This window comes from Amblyomma americanum, chromosome 6 (assembly GCF_052857255.1).
Source record: "Amblyomma americanum isolate KBUSLIRL-KWMA chromosome 6, ASM5285725v1, whole genome shotgun sequence".
In the NCBI taxonomy this organism is placed as follows: domain Eukaryota; kingdom Metazoa; phylum Arthropoda; class Arachnida; order Ixodida; family Ixodidae; genus Amblyomma; species Amblyomma americanum.
In genome coordinates this window covers 100,862,565-100,886,282 of record NC_135502.1, presented here as the reverse complement: position 1 = coordinate 100,886,282, position 23,718 = coordinate 100,862,565, and the positions used below count along the sequence as shown (strand labels likewise).

The 23,718-nt window shown below is 46.0% G+C and overlaps 1 protein-coding gene across 1 annotated transcript; it reads right to left on the bottom strand.

Moving 5' to 3' along the window:
- Positions 1-4,038: 4,038 nt before the first annotated feature.
- Positions 4,039-23,718, bottom strand: LOC144093938 (alpha-tocopherol transfer protein-like). The gene is made up of 5 exons (XM_077627699.1): positions 23,462-23,718; positions 8,915-9,154; positions 7,991-8,184; positions 6,920-7,030; positions 4,039-4,747 (listed from the first exon to the last, which is right to left on the bottom strand). The coding sequence occupies exons 1-5, from the start codon at positions 23,616-23,618 to the stop codon at positions 4,517-4,519; spliced, it is 933 nt and encodes a 310-aa protein (XP_077483825.1). The 5' UTR covers positions 23,619-23,718; the 3' UTR covers positions 4,039-4,516.

Genomic DNA, 23,718 nt, shown 5'->3' with positions numbered 1-23,718 from the left:
TGCTTGGGAAATGGGTCTTTGAGCCCACCTTGAGAAATGGAAGATACCTTGTGTCATGGTACTCTTTGACCGTAGATGCCCTTGCGCCATAAAAATCCATAATCATTATCATATGCATGAGAAGACACAGAAACCAAGGCCCATAGGGGATTTTTTCCATTTGTGGCGTTGATCATAAAATAATATTTATCATCATCATCATCAGCCTGACTACACCTACTGCAGGACAAAGGCCTCTCCCATGTCTCTCCAATTAACCCTGTGCTTTGCCAGCTGCATCCACCCTTTGCCTGCAAACTTCTTGATCCTAAGATTTAGGGAGAATATTAGTGCGTATTCTATCACTTACAGATAATTTATTACAACAGCATAAGAATAAAACAACCACATGCAGCCAGTGGGAACCAAACCCATATATATATATATATATATATATACACACTAAATTCATCGCCATTTACTACATAGCGTAGCAAGTTTTGGCTCGCAGTCTAAACACAAAAAGTAAGAAGGTGCACGCACGCAGTTCTTGATAAAGCCCTTCAATAACCTAGTTATTCCGGCGGTAAACGGCAGAGCAAGGTACACTGCAATGAGATATTTGAGCAGTTATATGCTAGAGCATACACACACAGTGTCACGAAGCGCATTTCAATCAGTTATCAAAACTTCCCTGTCACGTACTTCAGTCTGGTCATGCTGTATTGGGAATGCTTACAAATGCGTGTTAAGCGAGCAGGAAGATGCTTTAACACGCCAGACTCGTGGCTCATAAATTTAGCTCTCACTCGAAACAGCAAAAAAAAAAAACGACAACACGGAAATAGCTTTTAAGTTCAGAAGTACAACACCGATAGCTCAGATGTCATTGCTTGATTCATCGAGTATTAACAGTCTTAGCTAAACGGCAGGAAAGATTTCGAGATTATGATGCGTTTAAATGGTCCTTATTTTCCAACTCAAGGTAGAATTCTGCAATAACAAGTACGTATTAGTGTGTAGAAAATGTTCGCACCTTTCGCTTATCGCTTTTTAATAATGCAATCTTCAACTCAATCTTTTGAATCTAATTTCTATATAAAATAACTCTGAATATTTCAGGCGTACTGGAACATTCAGGAGAGCTCACAACAATGTTTTTGTACAAGGAAGTAAGAGAAACTAACTTTCGAAGGCAACATCAGTATATGAAACTAAAGAAAGCTTATGCGTCACTGCGGAACTTCTCTAACTGGAAAGAAGTAGCTGCAACTGGGCTTGTTGGTGCGTAATCGTGAAATTGCTCTCTTCCCGTTCAAATTTTCCTATTTTATGAGTCCAATCTACTGTTCTCTGTCAAGCTTCCTCCCGGCGCTTTCCTTTCAGGCCAAAGTGGTCTCCTAAACAAATTATCTCCATGGAAGCTTCAAATCATTTCACGAGGCTTTATTGCTGCTGTGATAGCACAAGTCCAAAGATCAAAAAGGACCCGTGTACAGATTGTCCGACTTTTTCATTGCTTTCTGAAGAACATGTTTTGGTCAGCTGATTTCGAGAATCTCGCTTTAAACAGTTATATCCCGTTCAGCTTTTAATGCATCCGGTTTCCTTTCGTTGATGCCTTACGTAACCAGGACCCGAAAAAGATTTATGCTTTCAGCATATTTTTTTTTACACTAGCCTGTTCTTCAAAAAAGAGAATTTCAGTAAAATCTTTCCGTATCTCTTTAAGAGAAATTCTGACAACAAAAGCTTCAACGAGTCTTTCTACGCTTACATATAACATTTATGAATCTGCTTTCTCTACACGCTCTTCGTTTCAATGCAGACATGAAGCACCGGCTTTTATAAGAAAAGGTGCTCATTTAGTTTAATTCTCTCGTCTTTCTGCAGCCATCGGATAAGATGGTGTCAAAAAAATCTTAATAATTGGTTGGTTGGTTTTTTTTTTTGGGGGGGGGGGAGGAAATGGCGCAGTATCTGTCTCATATATCGTTGGACCCTGAACCGCGCCGTAAGGGAAGGGATGAAGGAGGGAGTGAAAGAAGAAAGAGAGAAATAGGTGCCGTAGTGGAGGGCTCCGGCATAATTTCGACCACCTGGGGATCTTTAACGTGCACTGACATCGCACAGCACGCGGGCGCCTTTGCGTTTTGCCTCCATAAAAACGCAGCCGTGCTCGTAAGCGCGTAACGCCAGATATAACACTGTTGACGACGAAATCTTGTACGTGCTGCTTGCGCCGAGAGAGACAGAGAAAACATTTATTTTCTGACCATGATTTAGGTCGCAGAGCCAGTGTAGTAAACGCTATTACCAGGCTTGGCGTTCACGCCGGGAGGTTATTCGCTGGAAGGTTCAAAGTGCAGCGGCGTTTTTAAGGTTCGTTGCCTAATCGGAAAACTCATGTCGTTTTAATTCACCGTGAGACAATAAAAACGAGGGGCCGCCCCGTTCTTGTTCACCATGGCTAGACTAATAAAGAATTCTATAAGGAAGGTATGGTCTCTATCAACTGAAACTGAAAACTGGTGAAGTAGACTGCAGCCGGAAATCGTGTGTGCGCCGCTTACTTTAGTATGTGCACTTCAAGTTCAAGGTAATGACGCATTCGGTCTCCTTTGCATTAGGTTGCGCTAAAGCCTGCAGTGCTAAGCTCTGTTCGGGATATAAACACACAAACGCGCAGCTCTCGTTCAACATTGCTTCCTCCTTTTGAGGCTGGTTTTCCTGTGAGAATGCTATCGAGGCGAGCATGCAATAAGTGTACCACGGCTTCTCTCAAGCGGAGGAGCAGCAAATAATAGCCATGGCATCGACTTGGTCAATCAAGCCGAGTTGTACATACTCTGTGAGGATGCTGTCCAGGTGCGGAATCAGAATTTACCTCCTCGAAGTTTCTGAATAATTACCGGGATATTGAAGAGGACCTCTTTATTCTTTCACTCCCCACTTTATCCCTTCCCTTACGGCGCGGTTCAGGTGTCCGCCGACATCTGACACAGATACTGCGCCATTTCCTTTCCCCCAAAACCAGTTTCAATTAAACTTTTGAGCGCACTTGCAAATTACGAGACAGGTGGAAACAATCAAGGGCTGAATAGTAAGACCTGCCTTCCTCCAAATCTGACACTTCTGACAGCGCTACCCGCCGCGGTGGCTCAGTGGTTAGGGCGCTCGACTAATAATAATAATAATTATAATATAATTGGTTTTTGGGGAAAGGAAATGGCGCAGTATCTGTCTCATATATCGTTGGACACCTGAACCGCGCCGTAAGGGAAGGGATAAGGAAGGGAGTGAAAGAAAAAAGGAAGAGAGGGGGAGGTGCCGTAGTGGAGGGCTCCGGAATAACTTCGACCACCTGGGGATCTTTAACGTGCACTGACATCGCACAGCACACGGGCGCCTTAGCGTTTTTCCTCCATAAAAACGCAGCCGCCGCGGTCGGGTTCGAACCCGGGAACTCCGGATCAGTAGCCGAGCGCCCTAACCACTGAGCCACCGCGGCGGGTAGGCGCTCGGCTGCTGATCCGGAGTTCCCGGGTTCGAACCCGACCGCGGCGGCTGCGTTTCGATGGAGACGAAACGCTAGGGCGCCCGTGCGCTGTGCGATGTCAGTGCACGTTAAAAATCCCCAGGTGGTCGAAATTATTCCGCAGCCCTCCACTACGGCACCTCTAATTCTTCCTTTCTTCTTTCTCTCCATCCTTTATCCCTTAATAATATAATTGGTTTTTTGGGGGAAAGGAAATGGCGCAGTATCTGTCTTATATATCGTTGGACACCTGAACCGCGCCGTAAGGGAAGGGTAAAGGAGGGAGTGAAAGACGAAAGGAAGAGAGAGGTGCCGTAGTGGAGGGCTCCGGAATAATTTCGACCACCTGAGGATCTTTAACGTGCACTGACATCGCACAGCACACGGGCGCCTTAGCGTTTTTCCTCTATAAAAACGCAGCCGCCGTGGTCGGGTTCGAACCCGGGAACTCCGGATCAGTATTCGAGCGCCCTAACCACTGAGCCACCGCGGCGGGGCTTATCCCTTCTCTTACGGCGCGGTTCAGGAGTCCGCCGATATTCGAGACAGATACTGCGCCATTTCTTTTCCTTTAAAACGAATTTTCATTTCCTGACAACGCTCAAAACGGCCATGCGTTGTCACTTCTCTTTCAGTGGCAGACTTAGCATTACTTTTTTAAAAGTTGCTGTTTCTGGTAGCAGTGCAAGAAGCAAGGGCAAATTACCCTTTTATTAATCCATATTCCACTCATCTTCAAGTGGTTATAATCATGCACTCTAATTTTTAAGTAAGAATCAAGGCACTTTCGCTAAACGGAAGCTTTCTTCTGATATCTCCAAAGAAAGAGTGTTCAAATTTCCTACTCAGCTAAAGCCTCACTCATTAGTTCTTTTCTTGTGTGTTTCGCTGGTGCGCGCAGCTATCCCAGCATTTTATTTCTCTGAAACCTACATAGCACGGAATAATGTACTGTTTGCGGCCAACAATGTTCATGTTTAGATCAACAATTTTTCTTTGTCACAGGGCTGTAAGTTCTGGCGGCTGTTCGGTGTCAGCAGGAAGATCGTCCTGGTCCTTCATTGGGTACCCGAAACGATTGGCTTCGGCGAAAACCTCTTCTTCCGCGTCCACACGGCTCCAGAAGGCATCGGGGTCAACGGGCGGACCCTGGCCTCCGTATTCCTCTGGCAATGTCTTGGGCGATATTTCCTCGTGGAGCTTCTCAAAATTTTCTCCGTGGAAACGAAACTTTGGAGAAAGTGAGACAAAAGCAAAAAAGTTAGGCTTAGCTTCAAGACTCCTTTGCAATCTATGGCTGGCTGCTCGGGGAACGGCCAACTGGCGTAGTTGGCTGTCGTCCATAGTCCTCAGTGTCAGCAACTCAATTACGTCATATGCGAGGCAAAGGCCTGAGCCATAGACCTCTAATTAAGCCCGTCCTGAGACAGGTCCAGCTGCCTTATGCTTGCAAGCTTCCTCAGCTCAACCGCGCACCTTGATCTTTGCTGCATTTGCTTTTTTTTTAATTTATACCTTTCCCCAACTGACTGTTTGTCTCTAGGTCTCTGTATTTGATCAATTATCAGTAGGACGCAAGTAGATGTAAACATTCTTCTCATTCTACTTGTTTTCCTCCTTTTGACGCCTATCCATTTGTTATAACAGCTGTTATTGAATGTTAATTTTAGTCGTTGTAGCTGTTTAGCAAAACAACACAACAAACGTGAGCGCCTCGCAAAACCATACACATGCTCCACATGTTCCTCAAGCCGAAGCAGGAAATCTTGAAAAACTAGCACAAAAGATGCATCAATCCATACCTACATATGAGAGACTGAATTCTTTTAAAACAAAAGTAATAACCAAAATATTGCACGTTTTTTTTAAGAAAAATTTAGCTGAGAGTTTACCATGGCTAAGCGCGGAATATCGTACACTTGTTACGGTGGGCACTTCAGGTCCTTACGTGGCAAAGACAGTTGACCTAATGTACTTTACTCGGAAGATATTTACCATGAAGGTCATCACCTTAAAGGCCTTCACCCTAAAGGCCTTTACCCAGGGGAAGGCCTGCCAGGTGTGCAGGTTGCCCACAAACCGGTGGGCAGGTGGGCCTCCTGTCACAAAGCAGGCTTCAAGGACGTACAGCCCCCGTCAAAATTATACAGCCCTAAGGGGTTTGCTTCTAAGCTGTTTAGCAGGGCTCCCTGGCACACCTAGCAATCCAAGGCTTAGGCTTAGGCAGGCTTAGGCATGGTTCTAGGCAGAAGCGCAAGTAGAGTCTCCAGAATCTTGCTGGAGGCCTTCCACATTAGTAAAGAACGAGAGCAGTGCGTAAGCGATGCTTCATTAACGTTATATTCCGCGGAGCGGGCATTTCTTGAGACGCGTTTAAGAAAGAAGAACCGAGCACGTTTTGTTTTTCTTCCGTTTCTTTTTTCTCTGATTCATTGCGTCGATTACAGGTGTTCCTTTTCATTCGTTCTGGCTTGCTGTTACGTGATGCTCAAAATATGTATCTTAACTTTTGATATGAAAAATGTTGACGCCCCCTGGTTGTGCGCATGATTCGATGTGACAAGGCTTTAAATATGTACCCTGGAGAAAAAATAAACCCAGTTGTTAATAGCGTTCATCTCTGTCGTGTCGTCGTTCTATCGCCGTGTGTTTGTCTTTTTTAGCGCTGACCTGTTTCAAAGACAAGGCTTAGGGGTATTGAGGACACGAAGTCATTCCTCTTTTGAGAGGTGATTGTCACTTAGGATGCATAACGAGGCATACTACAGGCCTCACAAGCAAACACCTTGGCCCGTATACTATTGACAAGGGTGTACTGCATACGTTTGTCTGAAATCGGAAAATGTGCCTAGTAATGCTACTGTACTAAAGAAATACTACCTGTTTAAAGTGAATTTCATTTCAAAAAGAACTCTTACTCTGATATTGTAGGGGGAAAGCTAGCTTTGCGTTTGCATGTGCGCTGCAATGTGGAACATTTTGAAAACTGGACTGAACCAGCGAACGTTAAATGTAGAAGCCCTAGGAGAGAAAACAACGACGACATTTGTTCCCTTCGTTTTGTGTTTAGTGGCTCAACGTTTTCAACTGTACCAGCACTACAAACTGTCACTGCAGCGTTCCCTCGTCGCCGAAAACCGGCATAAATTATCGGCATCAGTGAGGTTTCAAATTAACCACGTTTCACTGTATTGGTTGCAATTCATACATTTATCGAAAAATTGCAGATGTGACACGAGTTGAGAGCTATGAAAACTTGTTTTACAGGCTCTTGAAGTCCAGAAAATTTCGTGCGACACGTATGAATGCTGCCATTTTGTTCGGCATCTTCTCTAATACAACTCAGACGAACTGATAGGACTGCGTGAAATCAAAATATAATCTGAAGGTCTGTAGGCTTACCCTTTCAGCTAACTTCGCCTTTATGAATGGCTTTATGAGTGCAAAAAAGAGATCGAAGGCATATGGTTGCCTGACAATGTGCACTGCCTTCATCCTCATCGGCATGCAATCCTGAAATAGAGAAAAAATTCTTCATTAGGCAGCGCAGGTGCATTTTTCGTACAATAGCAGTTGTCTCGCGAATAGCAAAATTGCACTGGAATGTGTTTATTCTGCCTAAACTTTGTGCCGTGTACGCGGCAATTCATGAAAATCTGGTTTAGGTATCACGTTTCTGAGTTATACGATGGCTTTTATTTTCACACTTGAAAAATGGTTAACATTCACGAAACAAATTACGTTATTCTAATAGCACGTTGGATGCATGCATTTCTTTTTCGGCGGGGAATCCAGGAGCGACACTTTAGCTATAGGTATGTTCATTTATGACGCGCGAGCTAAATTTTACACACCCAGGTCCTTTGCAGAAGTGCCTTAGTTCCGATACTTCTGTATCATTGTTCGTAATAAAGCACAATACTGCTTTAAGACAACTGCGAAGGAAAAAAAAATGGAGCACATGATGCCGAACTCATAGAAGACACCTATACAGCTTTCTGCTTTATTGCATACAGAGGATGCATTGCTAACTCGAAACATTTTCGGATTGAGCAGCTAACTGATCACTTAGTCCCTATGTGGCCGCTATCTCTCTACTGACCTTTTGCTGAATCCATAACCACCGCGTCCATGTTATCGTAGTCGTATACAGCCACATTAGGCACTGCTGTGCACTGTGCAAACTCGCAAACATAGTCTCGTCGCCGGTGAGATTGTATCATATTATTTTCGGCCTTAACGCCTCTGTGTTTTACCGCAAAATTAGCACACATATCAGCACGGTGCGAGCGGCATATCGATAGTGGCGCTTACTATATCAAAATGATTGCATGGTCGTCAAAGGAGGCATGACGTAAGACTTACTTTACATGAAAATAGGCGTTTTTTTTCGTAACCGTGCACAACCTTCTACTGTCACTGTCTCTATCTGATATCCTGTCTACGCGACATTATTCCAATGCAGGTCCGCACCTGAATGTATTCCAGTGCCCTTCGGATCAGCCCGATGCTGAGCGACAGAATCTTGTCAGCTGTGAACTCGGCGTAGTCCACCAACAGCACCACTCCTAGAACCTGGGCCGCGGGGTCCGCTGCTATGTGTTCCATGCAGATTAGCCATGTACACTGGAGATCTACGTAAGGCAGCTGGTCGGGCATCCAGACGCCTAAAGGAAGAAAAAGAGAGAGAATGAAATCAAATAGCGATTAGACCTTTGATAATGCGTTTAACCCGCACTATCTGGTTCACACCGCGGTTTTCCAATTATGTTCTCGGAGGATTTAGTGAGTGCTTATATATCTTGTGAGAACTGAGTTGGTGCTGACTTGAGCATCTTTTCATGGAAAGAGCGCAGCAGACGGGACCAAGAAAGGAACACACAGACACGGGCGCCCGTGTGTGTGTCTTCCTTTCTTGGTCCCGTCTGCTGCGCTCTTTCCATGGAAAGAATGTACCAACTAGCCCGGCTTACTCCTTTGTTTGAGCATCTTGTGCTTAGGGGCAGCTTCCCGAAAGTGTTCCCTCTCAGTTGGGCTCACCAAACCTCTGTGGATGTGGCCTGCCGCATAAGTGCAGCGTTCGGAGTATGACGCTACACATCGGTTACATTCGTGACCTTACTACGAAACTGATGTGAAGCGTCGCCCCCAGTGGCTTCATTGTAACAGCTGCGGCTGCTACTGCGCTGGCGAGCGGAATGCCACGCCACAACTTCATTTAGGGGCTTTCTTTAGAGATATGTTTCAATGCGCTTGGTGTCGTGTTGTTGTTGCAACCGCGTGCACCACCTGGTGACGACAATACTAGCGCGAGGCACTGACTATACGGTGGGCACAGGGCGGTCACGTGATCGGGCAGACATGACAATTGATTCTGCGCGGCAGCGCGCTACTTGCCTGGTTTACAGAGGATGATTGGGCGCCCGCGGACATCTCTGTCGGGCATCACCATCACTAACTTGCGACCAGCCGGGGTTGCCTTTCGCGGCAGGAAGCCATGGTAGATGGACACGCAGGCTGATCGGTTCCTGTAGTAGTTGCGGATGGTTTGCAGCGTCGCGTCCACGTCATACTTGCGAACTCGCAGGAACCGGAGCAGAAAATCGACATCCTTATTGGCGTTGAGTTCCGGTTCCGCTGCGATTCAAGGTAGGAATGAATAACGAGTTTTTTTTAGGCTGTGCAGCATGGGGTCAGTTAAACTGCATTCAAATAATTTTATTCTTGCGTAGGTGAGAGATGCGGTTTTGCTCTTGCATTTTGCTGCTTCAGCGCTGAAGCACAGCAGATTTTCCAGGTTTTCAATAGGATTATTAAGACTCATCGGTTTCGATGCAGATGGCTCGATTCTATTTTAATTCGAGTGTCACGGAAAGTTGCTACGAATCTTTACACAAATTCTAACACCTCCTACACTGTTATGATCAAAAAGGTATAATGCGCGAGTCGTATTTCCTGGACCCGCTATCGCCATGGGTTATTTTCTCGTTCCCGCATCGCCACCTCAAAATGGAGACCAAGATTTGAGTATGCTGCTTACGGAAAACAACACCGTTCCGTTTACAGTCCACAAAGTTTACCAACCGGTTACTCTTGATTTGCCAGGTTTAGATTCCAATGGCGGCCTGTCCGGAGCCAGAGATTCTTAGCACCCTCCGCTGCGTCACAGGTCTGACCGCCGCCGTGGTCAGTTGCTCTGCAGCCGCTGGGGTCTGAGGGCCGAGGGTTAATTGGTTTGATCATAGAAGGTTGTGGCCAAGTACTACACCAGGGTGGCCAAATCCTGCTCTGGTGAGAGAGTGCGTTGTCGGTTCTGGTCACCGAGATAAGGCCGCACTCCAGGCCTGGTTATGCATTTCCATCGACACGCGGATTTTTTTTTTTTAAAACCCGGTGGAGAGTTGCGCGGCACCAGGATTTGAACCCCGGTCCTCTTGCACGCGAGGCGTATGTTCTACCTCTACGCCATCGCTGCATCGCCATTGGAATCTAAACCTGGCAACGTTTAACGCTAGAACTTTAGCTAGTGAGGCTAGCCTAGCAGTGCTGTTTGAGGAACTAGCGGGAATTAAATGGGATGTGATAGGGCTTAGCGAAGTTAGGAGGACAGGTGAGGCGTATACAGTACTAAAGGACGGACACATACTGTGCTATCGCGGGTTAGAGGATAGACGAGAACTAGGTGTGTGTTTCCTCATCAATAAGGATATAGCTGGCAACGTAGAGGAGTTCTACAGTATTAACGAGAGGGTAGCAGCTATAGTAATTAGGCTGAATAGGAGGTACAAGCTGAAAGTGGTGCAGGCCTACGCACCCACATCCAGCCATGATGACCAGACCGTTGAAAGTTTCTATGAGGACGTAGAATCAGCAATGAATAAAGCAAAATCGCAGTACACTGTACTGATGGGCGACTTCAATGCGAAGGTGGGCAAGAAGCAGGCAGACGACCACGCGGTAGGTGACTATGGGATAGGCTCTAGAAATAGCAGGGGAGAGTTATTAGTCGAATTCGCGGATAGAAATAATTTACGGATCATGAATACCTTCTTCCGCAAACGAGAAAACAGGAAGTGGACCTGGAAGAGCCCCAATGGTGAGATTAAAAATGAAATCAACTTCATACTATGCGCTAAACCTGGCATCATTCAGGATGTGGCCGTCCTCGGAAGGGTGCGTTGCAGCGACCATAGAATGGTAAGGTCTAGAATTAGCTTAGACTTGAAGAGGGAACGGAAGAAGCTAGCGAAGAAGAAGACCATTAACGAGTTAGCCGTAAGAGGGAAAGCACAGGAGTTTAGGATAACGCTGCAAAACAGATATTCGGCTTTAACTGAGGAAGATGATCTTGATGTTCATTCAATGCACGATAACCTGACATCAATAATTACGGAGTGCGCAGTAGAAGTAGGCGGTAGGACAGTTCGAAAAGATACCGGGAAGCTATCTCAGGTGACGAAAGATCTGATTAAGAAGCGCCAAAACATGAAGGCATCTAACACTACCGATAGAATAGAACTAACGGAGCTATCAAAGTTAATAAATAAGCGCAAGGTAGCCGACATAAAGAAGTTTAATATGGAGAGAATCGAGCATGCTATAAAGAACGGAGGTAGCCTAAAAACAGTGAAGAGGAAACTAGGCATAGGTAAAAACCGGATGTATGCATTAAGAGACAAGCAGGGCAATGTCATTAGCAATATGGATAAGATAGTTAACGTCGCTGAAGAGTTCTACACAGACCTGTACAGTAGTCAATGTAATCGGAGCGCTAATGAGAAAGACAGCAGTGCACAGCAATGCGTCATCCCACCAGTAACGAAAGATGAAGTACAGAAAGCCTTAGAAGCTATGAAAAGGGGGAAAGCAGCTGGGGAGGATCAGGTAACAGCAGATCTGTTGAAGGATGGAGGGGACATCGTGCTAGAAAAACTAGCCACCCTGTATACGCAATGCCTTATGACCTCAACTGTACCAGAAGCTTGGAAGAATGCAAACATTATCTTAATTCATAAGAAGGGAGACGCCAAGGACTTGAAAAATTACAGGCCGATCAGCTTACTATCCGTTGCCTACAAAGTATTTACTAAGGTAATCGCTAATAGAGTCAGGGCAACGTTAGACTTTAATCAACCAAATGATCAGGCAGGCTTTCGTAAAGGATATTCCACAATAGATCATATTCACACTATCAATCAGGTGATAGAGAAATGCGCAGAATATAACCAACCTCTATATATAGCTTTCATTGATTACGAGAAAGCATTCGACTCAGTGGAAACCTCAGCAGTCATACAGGCATTGCGTAATCAGGGGGTAGAAGAGCCTTATGTCAAAATACTGGAAGATATATATAGCAACTGCACAGCTACTATAGTCCTCCATAAAGTCAGCAATAAAATTCCAATAAGGAAGGGCGTCAGGCAAGGAGACACGATCTCGCCAATGCTGTTCACCGCATGTTTGCAGGAGGTATATCGAAGCCTGAATTGGGAACAGTTGGGAATAAGAATAAATGGAGAATACCTAAATAATCTGAGATTTGCTGATGACATTGCCTTGCTGAGTCACTCAGGAGGTGAACTGCAAATCATGATCAACGAGTTAGACAGGCAGAGCAGATCGATGGGTCTAAAAATTAACATGCAGAAAACCAAGGTAATGTTCAACAGCCTAGCAAGGGAACAACAGTTCACAATTGGCAGCGAGAGCCTAGAAATTGTGCCGGAATACGTCTACTTAGGGCAGGTAGTGACAGCTGATCCAGATCATGAGAGGGAGATAACTAGAAGGATAAGAATGGGCTGGAGCGCATATGGCAAATTCTCGCAGATCATGAGTGGCAGTTTACCAATTTCCCTCAAGAGGAAAGTGTACAACAGCATAATCTTACCGGTACTCACCTACGGGGCAGAAACGTGGAGGCTAACGAAAAGAGTTCAGCTTAGGTTAAGGACAACGCAGCGAGCCATGGAAAGAAAAATGATAGGTGTAACGTTAAGAGATCGGAAGCGGGCAGAGTGGGTGAGGGAACAAACACGGGTTAATGATATCCTAGTCGAAATCAAGAGAAAGAAATGGGCTTGGGCAGGGCATGTAATGCGAAGGCAAGATAACCGCTGGTCCTTAAGGGTAACGGAGTGGGTTCCAAGAGAAAGTAAGCGTAGCAGGGGGCGGCAGAAGGTTAGGTGGGCGGATGAGATTAAGAAGTTTGCAGGCAAAGGGTGGATGCAGCTGGCAAAGGATAGGGTTAATTGGAGAGACATGGGAGAGGCCTTTGCCCTGCAGTGGGTGTAGTAAGGCTGATGATGATGATGATGATGACTCTTGATTTGACATCTGTAATGCGTTAGCAAGGCCAGGGCGAGGCCAATTTACAATGGTGGTTGTTGTGTTGCCTAGCGCAACCACTTCACTGCCATTCAACACTTCCTTGTTTCCCTTTGATGCTCTTTAATGTGCAAGCGCTTCAATCGTCAACCTTCTGACCACGTTTGGCAGAGAGAGGCTGATTGCTAGAACATTCTTAATTTCCTTTCTCTCTGATAGTTTACTGAGAGTACTACTCTGATAATACTACTGGTTATCACCGCAACACCTTTTCTGCAAATGAATTTCACCCTGAACAAGGCGATTTACGGATGAAAAAGTGCGAAACTCTGCCGCGCTTCGATCAAAGCCTCCTTTAAACTGAGAGGTGGTAACAACTCTAGCTCGCTTCATGTGGAAAGCACGTAGGAGCAAAGCTCGCACATGTCATGTATCCTTTTCCTGTGCACTGGGCAAGATGAAACGTTATCTAACGGCGTTGCAAATACAGGGAAATTTCAACCATGGTCTCTACATGATAGACAATGCGTGCAGCTTTCGGGATGGTGGTCGTGAAGATATTTTAATGAAATTGTTTAGGAGGTTGTAGCGGCGGTTGGAGCTCTCAGTCCAGAACCCCATTGGCGTAGGCCGCTGTCCGGGTTCTTTCAATGAGTTCTTTTTCACTCGTTTCGTCCGAGCTGGTCAGAGCTGACTCGCAGCCCTCCTGCGTTGGCTGGTTATTAGTAATGACCGCCTGATTTCGTTGTCAGGAACATAACAAATGGTACAGGTCTGCCTTCTCCCTGCAGAATTTGCATTGTGAGTCAAATGACTCCGGATCTATTGCGTGCAGTCTTTGTGGGTTGTTGTAAGAGTTGGTCTGTAGCTTTCGCAGGTGTAGTTCCTCCCCTTTGTCTAGTGTCTTAGCCGGCGGAGGGTATACCCGACGGGGCAGTCTTAAGTGCTGATGTATGCCGGTGTAAGTTAGCAGTGGGGTAGTAGGGTCCACGGCATCCGTATTGGGTACCCGTAGGAGATATGCTCGGGCTGAGGCATGTGCGCTCTCGTTCCCTGGGATGCCCTGGTTACCTGGTACCCATAATAAGTGTTTGTGTCTGGGTTGCTAGCCATGAGTGTAGCTATCTTGCAGGATTTTAGCTGCTAGCGGTGCAATCCTGCCCCTGAGGTAATTACGATGCTCTATGAATCTAAGAATGTATTCCGAAGAAGTGTGCGTTGCAGCTAGAGAATCGCCACTTTTTCCGCAGCCAGTATGTCCTGGCTAGGCAGTACTAGTCCGTCCATTGTTTTATTTCCATGAACTACCGTGACGGCCATCATTCCCTGCTCGGGACCCGCACCATCGACATCGAACACGCCCTCGCGCCCGCCGTAGACCCGTTTCATAGCTTCGGCTCGTGCTTGTCTTCAGTGGTGAAAATCGGGGTGCATATTTTTCTAGTTAGTGGAGCTGCCTTGAATTCTCCTCTCCATGAGGCTGGGATGTCGTTTTTGGTGTCTAGCTATCGGGGGCAATTGATGTTGAAATCACTGAGGACTGGTCGGCCAGTCCCAGTAGTGGAGAGTGGTACCACCTGCGCTGTGAGGTGTGCCTCTATCAGCTCGTCTATCGTGTTGTGCACGCCCAGTCGTAATAGCCGGTCCGTCGATGTCGCAAGAGGGAGGTCCAGGGCCTTCTTGTAGGCTGTTCTGTTTAGTTTAGCTTATGGGGGTTTAACGTTCCAAAGCGACTCAGGCTATGAGAGAAGCCGTAGTGAAGGACTCCGGGAATTTCGGCCACCTGGGGTTCTTTAACGTGCACTGACATCGCACAGCACACGGGCCTCTAGAATTTCGCCTCCGTCGAAATTCAACCGCCGCGGCCGGGATCGAACCCGCGTCTTGTAGGCTGTTCTGATTCTGACGTAGAGCTTTTTGATGTCACGCTTCTTGAGGCGGAGGTAGGGTGCTGCGAAGACGACGCGGCTTACAACGAAAGCCTGCACTAGTTGCAGGGTATCTCCTCCGCGCATCCCAGATTTCTGCGTCGTTATCCTGGCGATAATCCTGATGACTTGCTTGCTCACGAGCCGCAGTTTCTGGAGGGCGAGGAGCTTATTGCTGTTGTTATTTATGTACAGTCCCAGTCTCTTGAGGGTCTGAACTTCCTTGATAGGCGAGTTGTCAACGCGGATGTCGATGGTGTCCTGATTCTTGCTTTGACGGAAGACTACGAGTTCAGATTTTTCCGCTGTAACGAGGGTTAAACCCGTATGATTTTTAGTCATAAGAAACATAGCCTGTGTATCAAGCTTTTAATGCTTCCTCAGGGCGACACAAAGAAGTGCAAACGGTTCTGAGTGCCAAATATTATGAACGCAAAGATAAGGCATGAGCGCAAGTTTTTATTCTAGGAATTAAAAATTATGAATTTTTTTTTTACTCGCCGCGTTGGCTCGCAATTCTGGAGAAGCTGCATCTCTCCATTATCGATGCAAACAATGCCGCAGAACACAAACATAATAATCATGTGTCTAATGTAAAGAATCCATTAATGAATGGCTTACAAGAATGCCATCTGGCACCGTGGTAATGTGTCAACAAATAAACCCTAGAAAAATAAATTGAAATTGAAACATTCAAAATTGGTTTTTCGGGAAAGGAAATCGCGCAGTATCTGTCTTGCATCTCAGCGGTCACCTGTACCGCGCCGTAAGGAAAGGGGTAAAGAAGGGAATGAACGAAGAAAGGAAGAAAGAAGTGCCGTAATGGAGGGCTCCGGTGTAATTTCGACCACCTGGGGATCTTTAACGTGCACTAACATCGCACAGCACACGGGCGTCTTTGCGTTTCGCCTCCATCGAAACGTTGCCGCCGTGGCCGAGTTCGAACCCGGGTACGCCGGATCAGTAGCCAAGCGCCCTAACCAGTGTGCCTCCCCGGCGGGTAAAAAAAAATTCATATTTTTTATTCTTGGAATAAATACTTCTGCTCATGCCTTATCTTTGGCGTTCATATTATTTGCACTCAGATCTCTTTACATTTCTTTGTGTCGCCCTGAGCAAACATTTCATATCCAGGCTATGTTTCTTATGACTAAATATCATATGGGCTTAACTCTGGTTACACCCAACATCTAGCGATTCCTGTGCGACGATCAATATTTCCGGATTCTATGAGTCGAGATCTTTTCAACAACATATGACTAAAAATTGTAGTGTAAAGTCTAATTTTGGTCAACTACTTAACGGTAATCAATTAAGACGTGAGAACAGCAATGAAATTGTACTCAACATAACCTACCCAGACAGAGATATGACTTGACATTGTATCGTATAGTTCAATTTTTTTCACAATTAGCTAATTACGACTCGTAATTAGTACTCCCCGATTGTACTCGACGTACGCTATCCAACGATATAACACTTGTGTGGCTACAGCATGACTGATTTTTCTGAGGGTTCCACCTTCATGATGGCTGAATGTGAAAGAGCCATTGTGGACCTGAAAATTGTGTTTTGCATTGAGTAGATCTCTCGCTCGAAAAACCATGTATGTACTAATTAAAACTGGGCATTATATTGCGCCATAAATTATACACTGATTGTACTACGGTTTTCTGCCCAATCACCTTCCGTAAAGTTTATCATCTTGGGGTAATAAGCACTTCCCACATCTATACGGTCTTCACTGTTTTAAGAACCACGCTGCTCGAATAGACCCGCCGCGGTGGCTAAGAGGTTAAGGCGCTCGTCTACTGAGCCAGAGTACCCTTTTTCAAACCCGACCACGGCGGCCGCGTTTCGATGGAGATGAAACGCAAAAGGCGCCCGTGTGATGTGCGACGTCAGTGTGCGTTAAACACCCCAAGACGGTCGAAATTACCCGAGACCTCCACTATTCCACCTCTTTCTTCCTTACTTACTTCACTCCTCCGTTTATCTCTTCCCTTACGGCGCACTTCAGGTGTCCACCGAGATACATGAGACAGTTACTGCGTCCTTTCGTTTTCTCAATACCAATTTCCAGTTTTCATTTTCGTTTGCCTAATTATATACAGTAACCCTAGAGCTTCCGTTCCCCATTTCTATTATAACCATAGCATTTTACCACTGTTATTGCACCTGAATCTGAAGTTCAGTTTGCTTATTTTTTGCACTTGCAGCAGTGAAATTATTCTGAACCGTCTTCATTGAATGGTCTAAATGACAGAATAGTTTGCATAATAATTTGCTACCAAAACACAAGAATTGAGGAAAATGGACATTATTTCTTTTATATCTCGCTGTGGAAGTCGCTCCCTACAGTCCTCAACAAACCTCGCTGCTCACCGTCTTCTGAGTACTCTCAGCGGATTCGTTTATTTTCAAGAATTAGAGGGTGAAATAAATTTTCATAACTTTGTTTATTTGCTACAAAATTCCTTCTTGTGAGCCTTCATTTTTTTGCATTGTAATAATCAATATGCTGTATCGGATGTATATAGCGGTTAGAGCGTTCGGATACTGAGCCGGGGTACCCGGGCTCGAAACCGACCGCGGCGGCCACGTTTCGATGGAGGCGAGACGCTAAGGCGCCTGTGTGCTGTGCGATGTCAGTGTACGTTGAAGATCCCCAGTTGGTCGAAATTATTCCGGGGCCCTCCACTACGGCACCTCTTTCTTCCTTTCTTCTTTCACTCCCTCCTTTATCCCTTCCCTTAAGGCGCGGTTCAGGTGTGCGCCGATATGTGAGACAGATACTGCGCCATTTCCTTTCTCCAAAAACCAATTTTTTGTGACTTGTTGTTGCATTTCATAATATTTTTCAAGCTTCAGATGTTTCCTTCTATAGGTGTAAAACGCCTTTGTATTTTCACACTAGCATTTATATATTTACTCTAATATTCGTAAGCGTGCCCACTATATTCCTTGTTTGCGGCTTAATATAAGAGATTGTTCTTGTTCGCTCTTTGATGATGTTCCCTAAAGAGTTTAACGTCGGAACATCTGTGTGGTTGATTACCGATGTAGCAGATGTAATGAACTGCAAAGAAATAAATCGGCAACGCCAAATACACCCCACACCTGAAGTAATATGGCGTGTCCCAAAGCCTTTTGCCTAAATATGACGATTAGATACCTGCGTACAGGTATCTTAAAAGAGTAAAGATTTTCACGCTGTGATTTTGATGGAAAAACATTTGGATATCTCCTTCAGCTTTAAGAGAGTTTTTATTGTTGAGGGGCGAATCAAGCGATCAGTAAGCACGGAACGTAGATTGTGTTGTTTGTCCGCACAAAATGCCGAGATTGCATTTTGTAAGCACGAGTTCCAGCTTAAACAATATTCTTAGCAAAAGCAATATCTTGCGAATCCTTTTGAAGAAAGAGTCCAGAATGGTGGGAGAACTTGAATGCTCAAGAATACCAGCAGCCGTGCTCTCTTCAGAACATTGCCATGCTATGTCAGCGGCTTTGCGTTCTACCCTCAACGAAGCTAGTCATGGAGTGGCTTTTTGAAGCTCGGTTGTACTGTCGCTGTTTGAATTTGTAATAAAGGATGCGTGCGAAACCCTTCTGAAGCGAAAAGCTTCGCTACGCTAGGTAAACCAGTCGTCGGTTATGTACGCATCCTTCGCGGCTGCACTCCTGACTATAAGATCAACCTAGTCTGAGTACCCGCCTGCGCGGGAAAGCCCTGGAAACGAAAGGGGTCGACCGACTAGCCCGAGGCCTAAACAACCGGGCGGCCGGCCCTGCGGATCCAGACGCTGTTGCTGAGGCTCCCCAGACCTTTGCCGAAATCGCCAACCTCCACAGAGGGACGAGACGCCAATTCCCGCCACCCCACCCCTACTGATATCGAGCGCAAGCCCTCATGCTCCGCAGGTTGCAGACACACTCGATCCTCAGCTATTCTATATTATCACTCATCAAAGACGTGGAATACGAGCCGGCCTGTCAAAACTAACCAGGGAGAAATCAGCACCCAGGCGCATATCTTCTGGGGTTGCGCGGGAAACCCGCCTCCACGAACCTTACTGCCAGCTCCCTCTCAGGAGGGATGAAACCAACTCCTCACAAGGCCAGACAAGACCATCCATCTGGCACTGGTTGCGCGGGCTCAGGAAGTCGCCACGACATAGGGGCCACACCAAGCCCACCTGCCATAAATCCCGACATTCTATGGCAATAAAGTTGTTTCTCTCTCTCTCTCTCTCTCGGGTAGGCAGCACAACAACCTTGAGCGACCTTCAACCAAGCCAAAGATAGCCGTGTATGGTTGAGGTGCCCGCCGAGATGCCAGGATCTGAGAGCGGCTGCGCCCTTTCCTTGCGTCAAAAATGTTTCCTTCCCTCAAAACACATGCTTTCGCGAGTTTCGGGTGTCCACCGAAATGTCGAGATCTGATAGCTACTGCGCGTTTTCCCATTGGAAAAATGCTTCGTTTCCTCAAAACACATGCTTTCTCTAAGTAGGCATATTTCATTAGGCTTTGATGCCTTCTTCTGGAAAAGCTTCACTACGCTAGGTAAAGCAGTCTTCGGGAAGGCAGTACAACAACCTTGAGCGACCTTCAGCCCAACAAAGGTCAGCCGTGTATGGGCATATGTGGTACAGCTATGGTGTCGAACCCTTGACCCTGACCCATGAGCTTTAGTTGACCTTTGACTTTGTGTGACCTTCGGGTTAACATTTGACCTTAAGAACATCCGATGGGGTGATGCGAAGACACCTGATGACATCCGATGGGGGTGTCGTAATACCATGTGATACCCATCATAACCACATGGTCGTGTGGGTATACATAGAACGGCTGTTGCGAACGTGCAGCGGAGCTGCCATGGACGAGCCTCACACGCTAAGCAAGCGTGCTTGCTCTTCGCTGAATTCCATGTTTAGCCAAGTTGAGCCACTGCCGATTTTTTGAGATCTGAAACGAACGCCAAAAGTTTACGGGAAAAACGAATCGAATACGAGTAGAGTAGTGATAGAAGCTAATTAAATACGAATCGAAAAATTAGCTGTGGTTTAAATACTGTTGAACCTGGTTAGAGAACGAAAGCTCTGGTGTATCGGGCAGCTAGACGCGGCCTGGCGTCTGTAACGTTGAGTGCGTTCCGGACAACTGCCACCACCGGAGCTCGTCGACGCGACTGCGTCTTTATTCCCGTCCATGTCGCCGCCGTCTGCGGCAAAAGCAGCCTCGGGAGGCTCCTTTTCAACGCGCCGGTTTGCGTCATGCTAAGTAACATGACTTACATTCCGTTGTGCCGTATATGATTCTTCCGTTCACCAATTTTTATTCATACTAGCCGTCACTGTAGTGACATAAACACCACCTGATTAATTACTGTAATTAAGCTCACAAATTAGTTTAACGTACAGTTGTCTAAACTTCCTCTTTCTAATGATGTATTATATGTAGACATTCTTATGTCTAGTATTAATTATGCTCATCACTATGCTGTGAGCCCATCAAGGTTAATCACACTAACCAGCACACGCCTATAAGCCAAGTCTAGCGATCCAGCGGAGCTATGCCGCAGAGACCATCTGTTTCTGGACGCAGATTCGGTTGGTAGGGAAGCCGTTTAGAACCACCGGCAACACGCATCGAAACTTTAGTTGGGACTAGCATAGTCGAGCATTCACTCTAAAATAATTTTGCGAATAATCGATACTTCTGGTAATGGTCAAAAAGAGTGATAGCGCAGCGTTAGCGGCTGCACTCCGGTACGGCAGTAATAAATTATGCAGTTCTAGCTATAGCTGTGAAGAGATATAACACTCGTGTCTACTGGCTCCCACGGAGCACAAAGTATATTAGCTGTAACCGTCAGATCTCATGTATTACAAAAATTACCATTTGCTACGGTCGACAACAGCAAATAAACTAGCGTCACATTTCAGTACAAAATGGTTGAAGCTACGTATGGATTTATGGCTTTCGAGATAGGGCACTAGCACGATTTGCTAAACCTCAGTGAGCGCTGCGGGGCGACCAAACTTGGAGGCTATACATAAGCATTGTGAAAGCCGCCACACGTAAGCTCTGTGTCGCGGAGCCGCACCCTCCGTCGTGCGCGGACTGATTGCAGCAGCACGCATTGAGGTGTCGGAGCACACCGCTTTTTGATAAAGTTTTCGAAGGAATCTGCAGCGCGACTTAAGTTTCGGGCAAATTTTTCAAAACTATTAGAGAGCTTCACGGCATATTCGATTTGTTTCTAATAATTTTAAACCTGTACTAAGTCATTCTTCAGTAAATATAATAGCAGAATATTCGATTCGTTCCTTGAAAATTTGGAATTTTCGCACAACACTCTTTATAGCGAAAATACACTAGAAACAGTTCAACTCGTTTGACGTGGCGGAAAATTGAGAGGTACGAGTGAACGCGAGGTGCATGCTACCTCTCCCACTACCCCCGCCCCCCCCCCCCCCCCTCTGAAAAAAATGTTGTAGGCCTGGTGATCCCACTTCTGAACATTGTTTTGATTGTGTTGTTGCAGTATACTCTCCGAAATATTATTTCTCAAGACCAGTTCCGGGCGCCCTCGCTGTAACTTGACTAGCACATCTGAAGCTAAACCCAACTGCTGAACCCAACGATTACTGAATTGAAAATAGCGGTCTAAAAACATCCAGCACCTTCATGAAAACTTCAAAAGTGCGTTGCCTTAAACGTTCAGGACCTTATCATATTTTTCAAAATATGAGCTACCAACTAGCCCGTTCGACCACCCTCATAAGGTGGCATATTTCTGATTCCTTCGTTGAGAATAAAATAATCAGTAAATAAGTGGTCAAGTTGGCACCCAGGCTCTATTAGCGACAACGGATCAACCTTTTAATGCCCGCGCAGCAATAACATCAGACGAAGGCCACGTCCTTCCAATATTTCGTGGGCAGTGGTGCCTGCCGTGCATAACTTTAAGGACTTAGCCGCTTCTAAGAGAAACGATCATAGCACAATTAATTTTAGCGAATTGCGATGACTTCGCAATCCATAAAGATGGCAAACCGGTGAACGAACACTTACGCACTAACGATAAATCAATTGTAAATTGTCAAGCTCTTGATCTGCGCATGCAGTGGCGTACGAAAGAAGTATTTAGCTGTTTCGCTGCGTAAACGCAAGATTTCCCGGTGATTTATCTTCCAGCATGCCGCTCGCATTTGTGGCGGCTGGCATTCGGGCATTTCTTTAATATGTCAGACAAGGCTGCGTGTGCAGTGCTCTGGAGAAATTACGCACTTCTGAAAGGATATATGAACGCTTTTCCTTTTTTTTTGCAGCCTGCGTCTCCCGCGATACGCCACACTTCAGGCGATTTTTAAAACACCCTAAAACTGCATTTGCGCAGTGGCTGAGGCTGCCGTTATTGCCAGTGATGCAATCAAGTATGCAAGGCATGGCACGAGCAAGATAAATGACATTCAAAACTGGAAACCACAGAAGCGCTGGTTTAACCTTGAACGCACACGACCAGATCCGCGAAACTCTCGGAACACACATGTCAAGGCCGTTCAGAAAGCTTTCTCGGAATGATTACTGCCGTCGCGTTCTTTCTCCATTTTATGCAGGAATCGCGCTGCTCGGGATTTTCAGTGCGTCGATTCTCTTATCGCTCAGCGATCATCCGCGCGTGCCAGATCGGCGGTGCTCGGTGTGCGCGGCATATATCGATTAGTTTCCTGCAGACGGCCAATAAAGGAACACTGAGGAGTAATCTAAATTGAGGAGTAATCTAACTGAGGAGTAATCTAACCGAGGAGTAATCTAAATCTAAATTTAGTCTTCCAACGATAAACCACTATTTGGACTTAAAAGAGGGGGGGGGGGGTTATTATATACTAAAAAAAGGCGAAAAATGCAGGTGTCATCACCGCCAATTTCATAGGAATACTAAGGGCGTCGATTGTCTTTTGTGTGCAGATCCCACACCGAGCTACGCCGTAATTCAAAAAGTGAACACGAAGTTTGAATGGACTGGCGGAAGGTATTTTTAAATGCAGTTTTTCAAAATTCAACCATTCCTACAGGACAAACAACATACGCAGACAAGGCTGCGAAATTTACGTTGAGTAGCAATAAAATTTAGATGGCGTTTTCCACAGTATCATTTTCAGGTTACTTGCGTAACATAGAATAAGTGAAGTAATTTTCAAAAACCGCAGTCATAAGTTGTCACAAAGTAAACAGTGGCAAAATAATTATTGCCGCTGTTTTGTTCCCTACACATCAATGCCCATCTACTGGCCCATACCACTACTGTTCAATAGCTTCTTTAAAGAAAAGCGCCATCCAAGCAGGTTTACAGCATCGGCTCCCGAGCATTTTTTCTTGTTCGCGCAAGTGCACTAGGCTATCATATCGGAAATTTCTACGTGAATTACCTTAACCATGCATAGTGCTGCTTGCTTAACCTGTCCACACTACGCTCCTAACGTGCATGCAAAATAGTCCCCACAGTCTTGTTAATAGCGCGAAAAAGACAACAAAAAAAGGCGGACACCGACGAGGTCTTGTTTCCGGCGGAACTACGACACTAATTGTATTCGGCCTCACCCAGCCCGGGAGTTAACATTTAAATACGAATCAACGCCTATGCCGCACCTCAGAACAACTGCGTCCGCACCTCACCTTCCAGGAGCTTAATGAGCCTGTCCAGCGCATCCTGTCTTTTCGCAGGTGTCTCGCCAAGCTCTTCTTCGGCTATCCGCTGCAACTTGAACGGCAGCGCTCCTTCGGCTGTGTCCAACACGTCGTCCACGCACTTCTTGGTGTAGACGCCCGACATTGTGCGAAGCCGGAGGAAGAAGCGCCTTCAGGCACGCCGGCACGCACGCATGTTACCTCGGGTGGCCGACGAGCCCTCCGAGAGTGAAAGGGGCAGTGCC

Coding starts and splice junctions, on each gene's coding strand:
- LOC144093938 (XM_077627699.1), bottom strand. CDS start 23,618: ATGTCGGGCGTCTACACCAAGAAGTGCGTGGACGACGTGTTGGACACA. Junction 9,155..23,461: donor GCTCATTAAGCTCCTGGAAG/GTGAGGTGCGGA, acceptor CTTGAATCGCAG/CGGAACCGGAACTCAACGCC. Junction 4,748..6,919: donor AGGCGAAGTTAGCTGAAAGG/GTAAGCCTACAG, acceptor CTTTCTCCAAAG/TTTCGTTTCCACGGAGAAAA.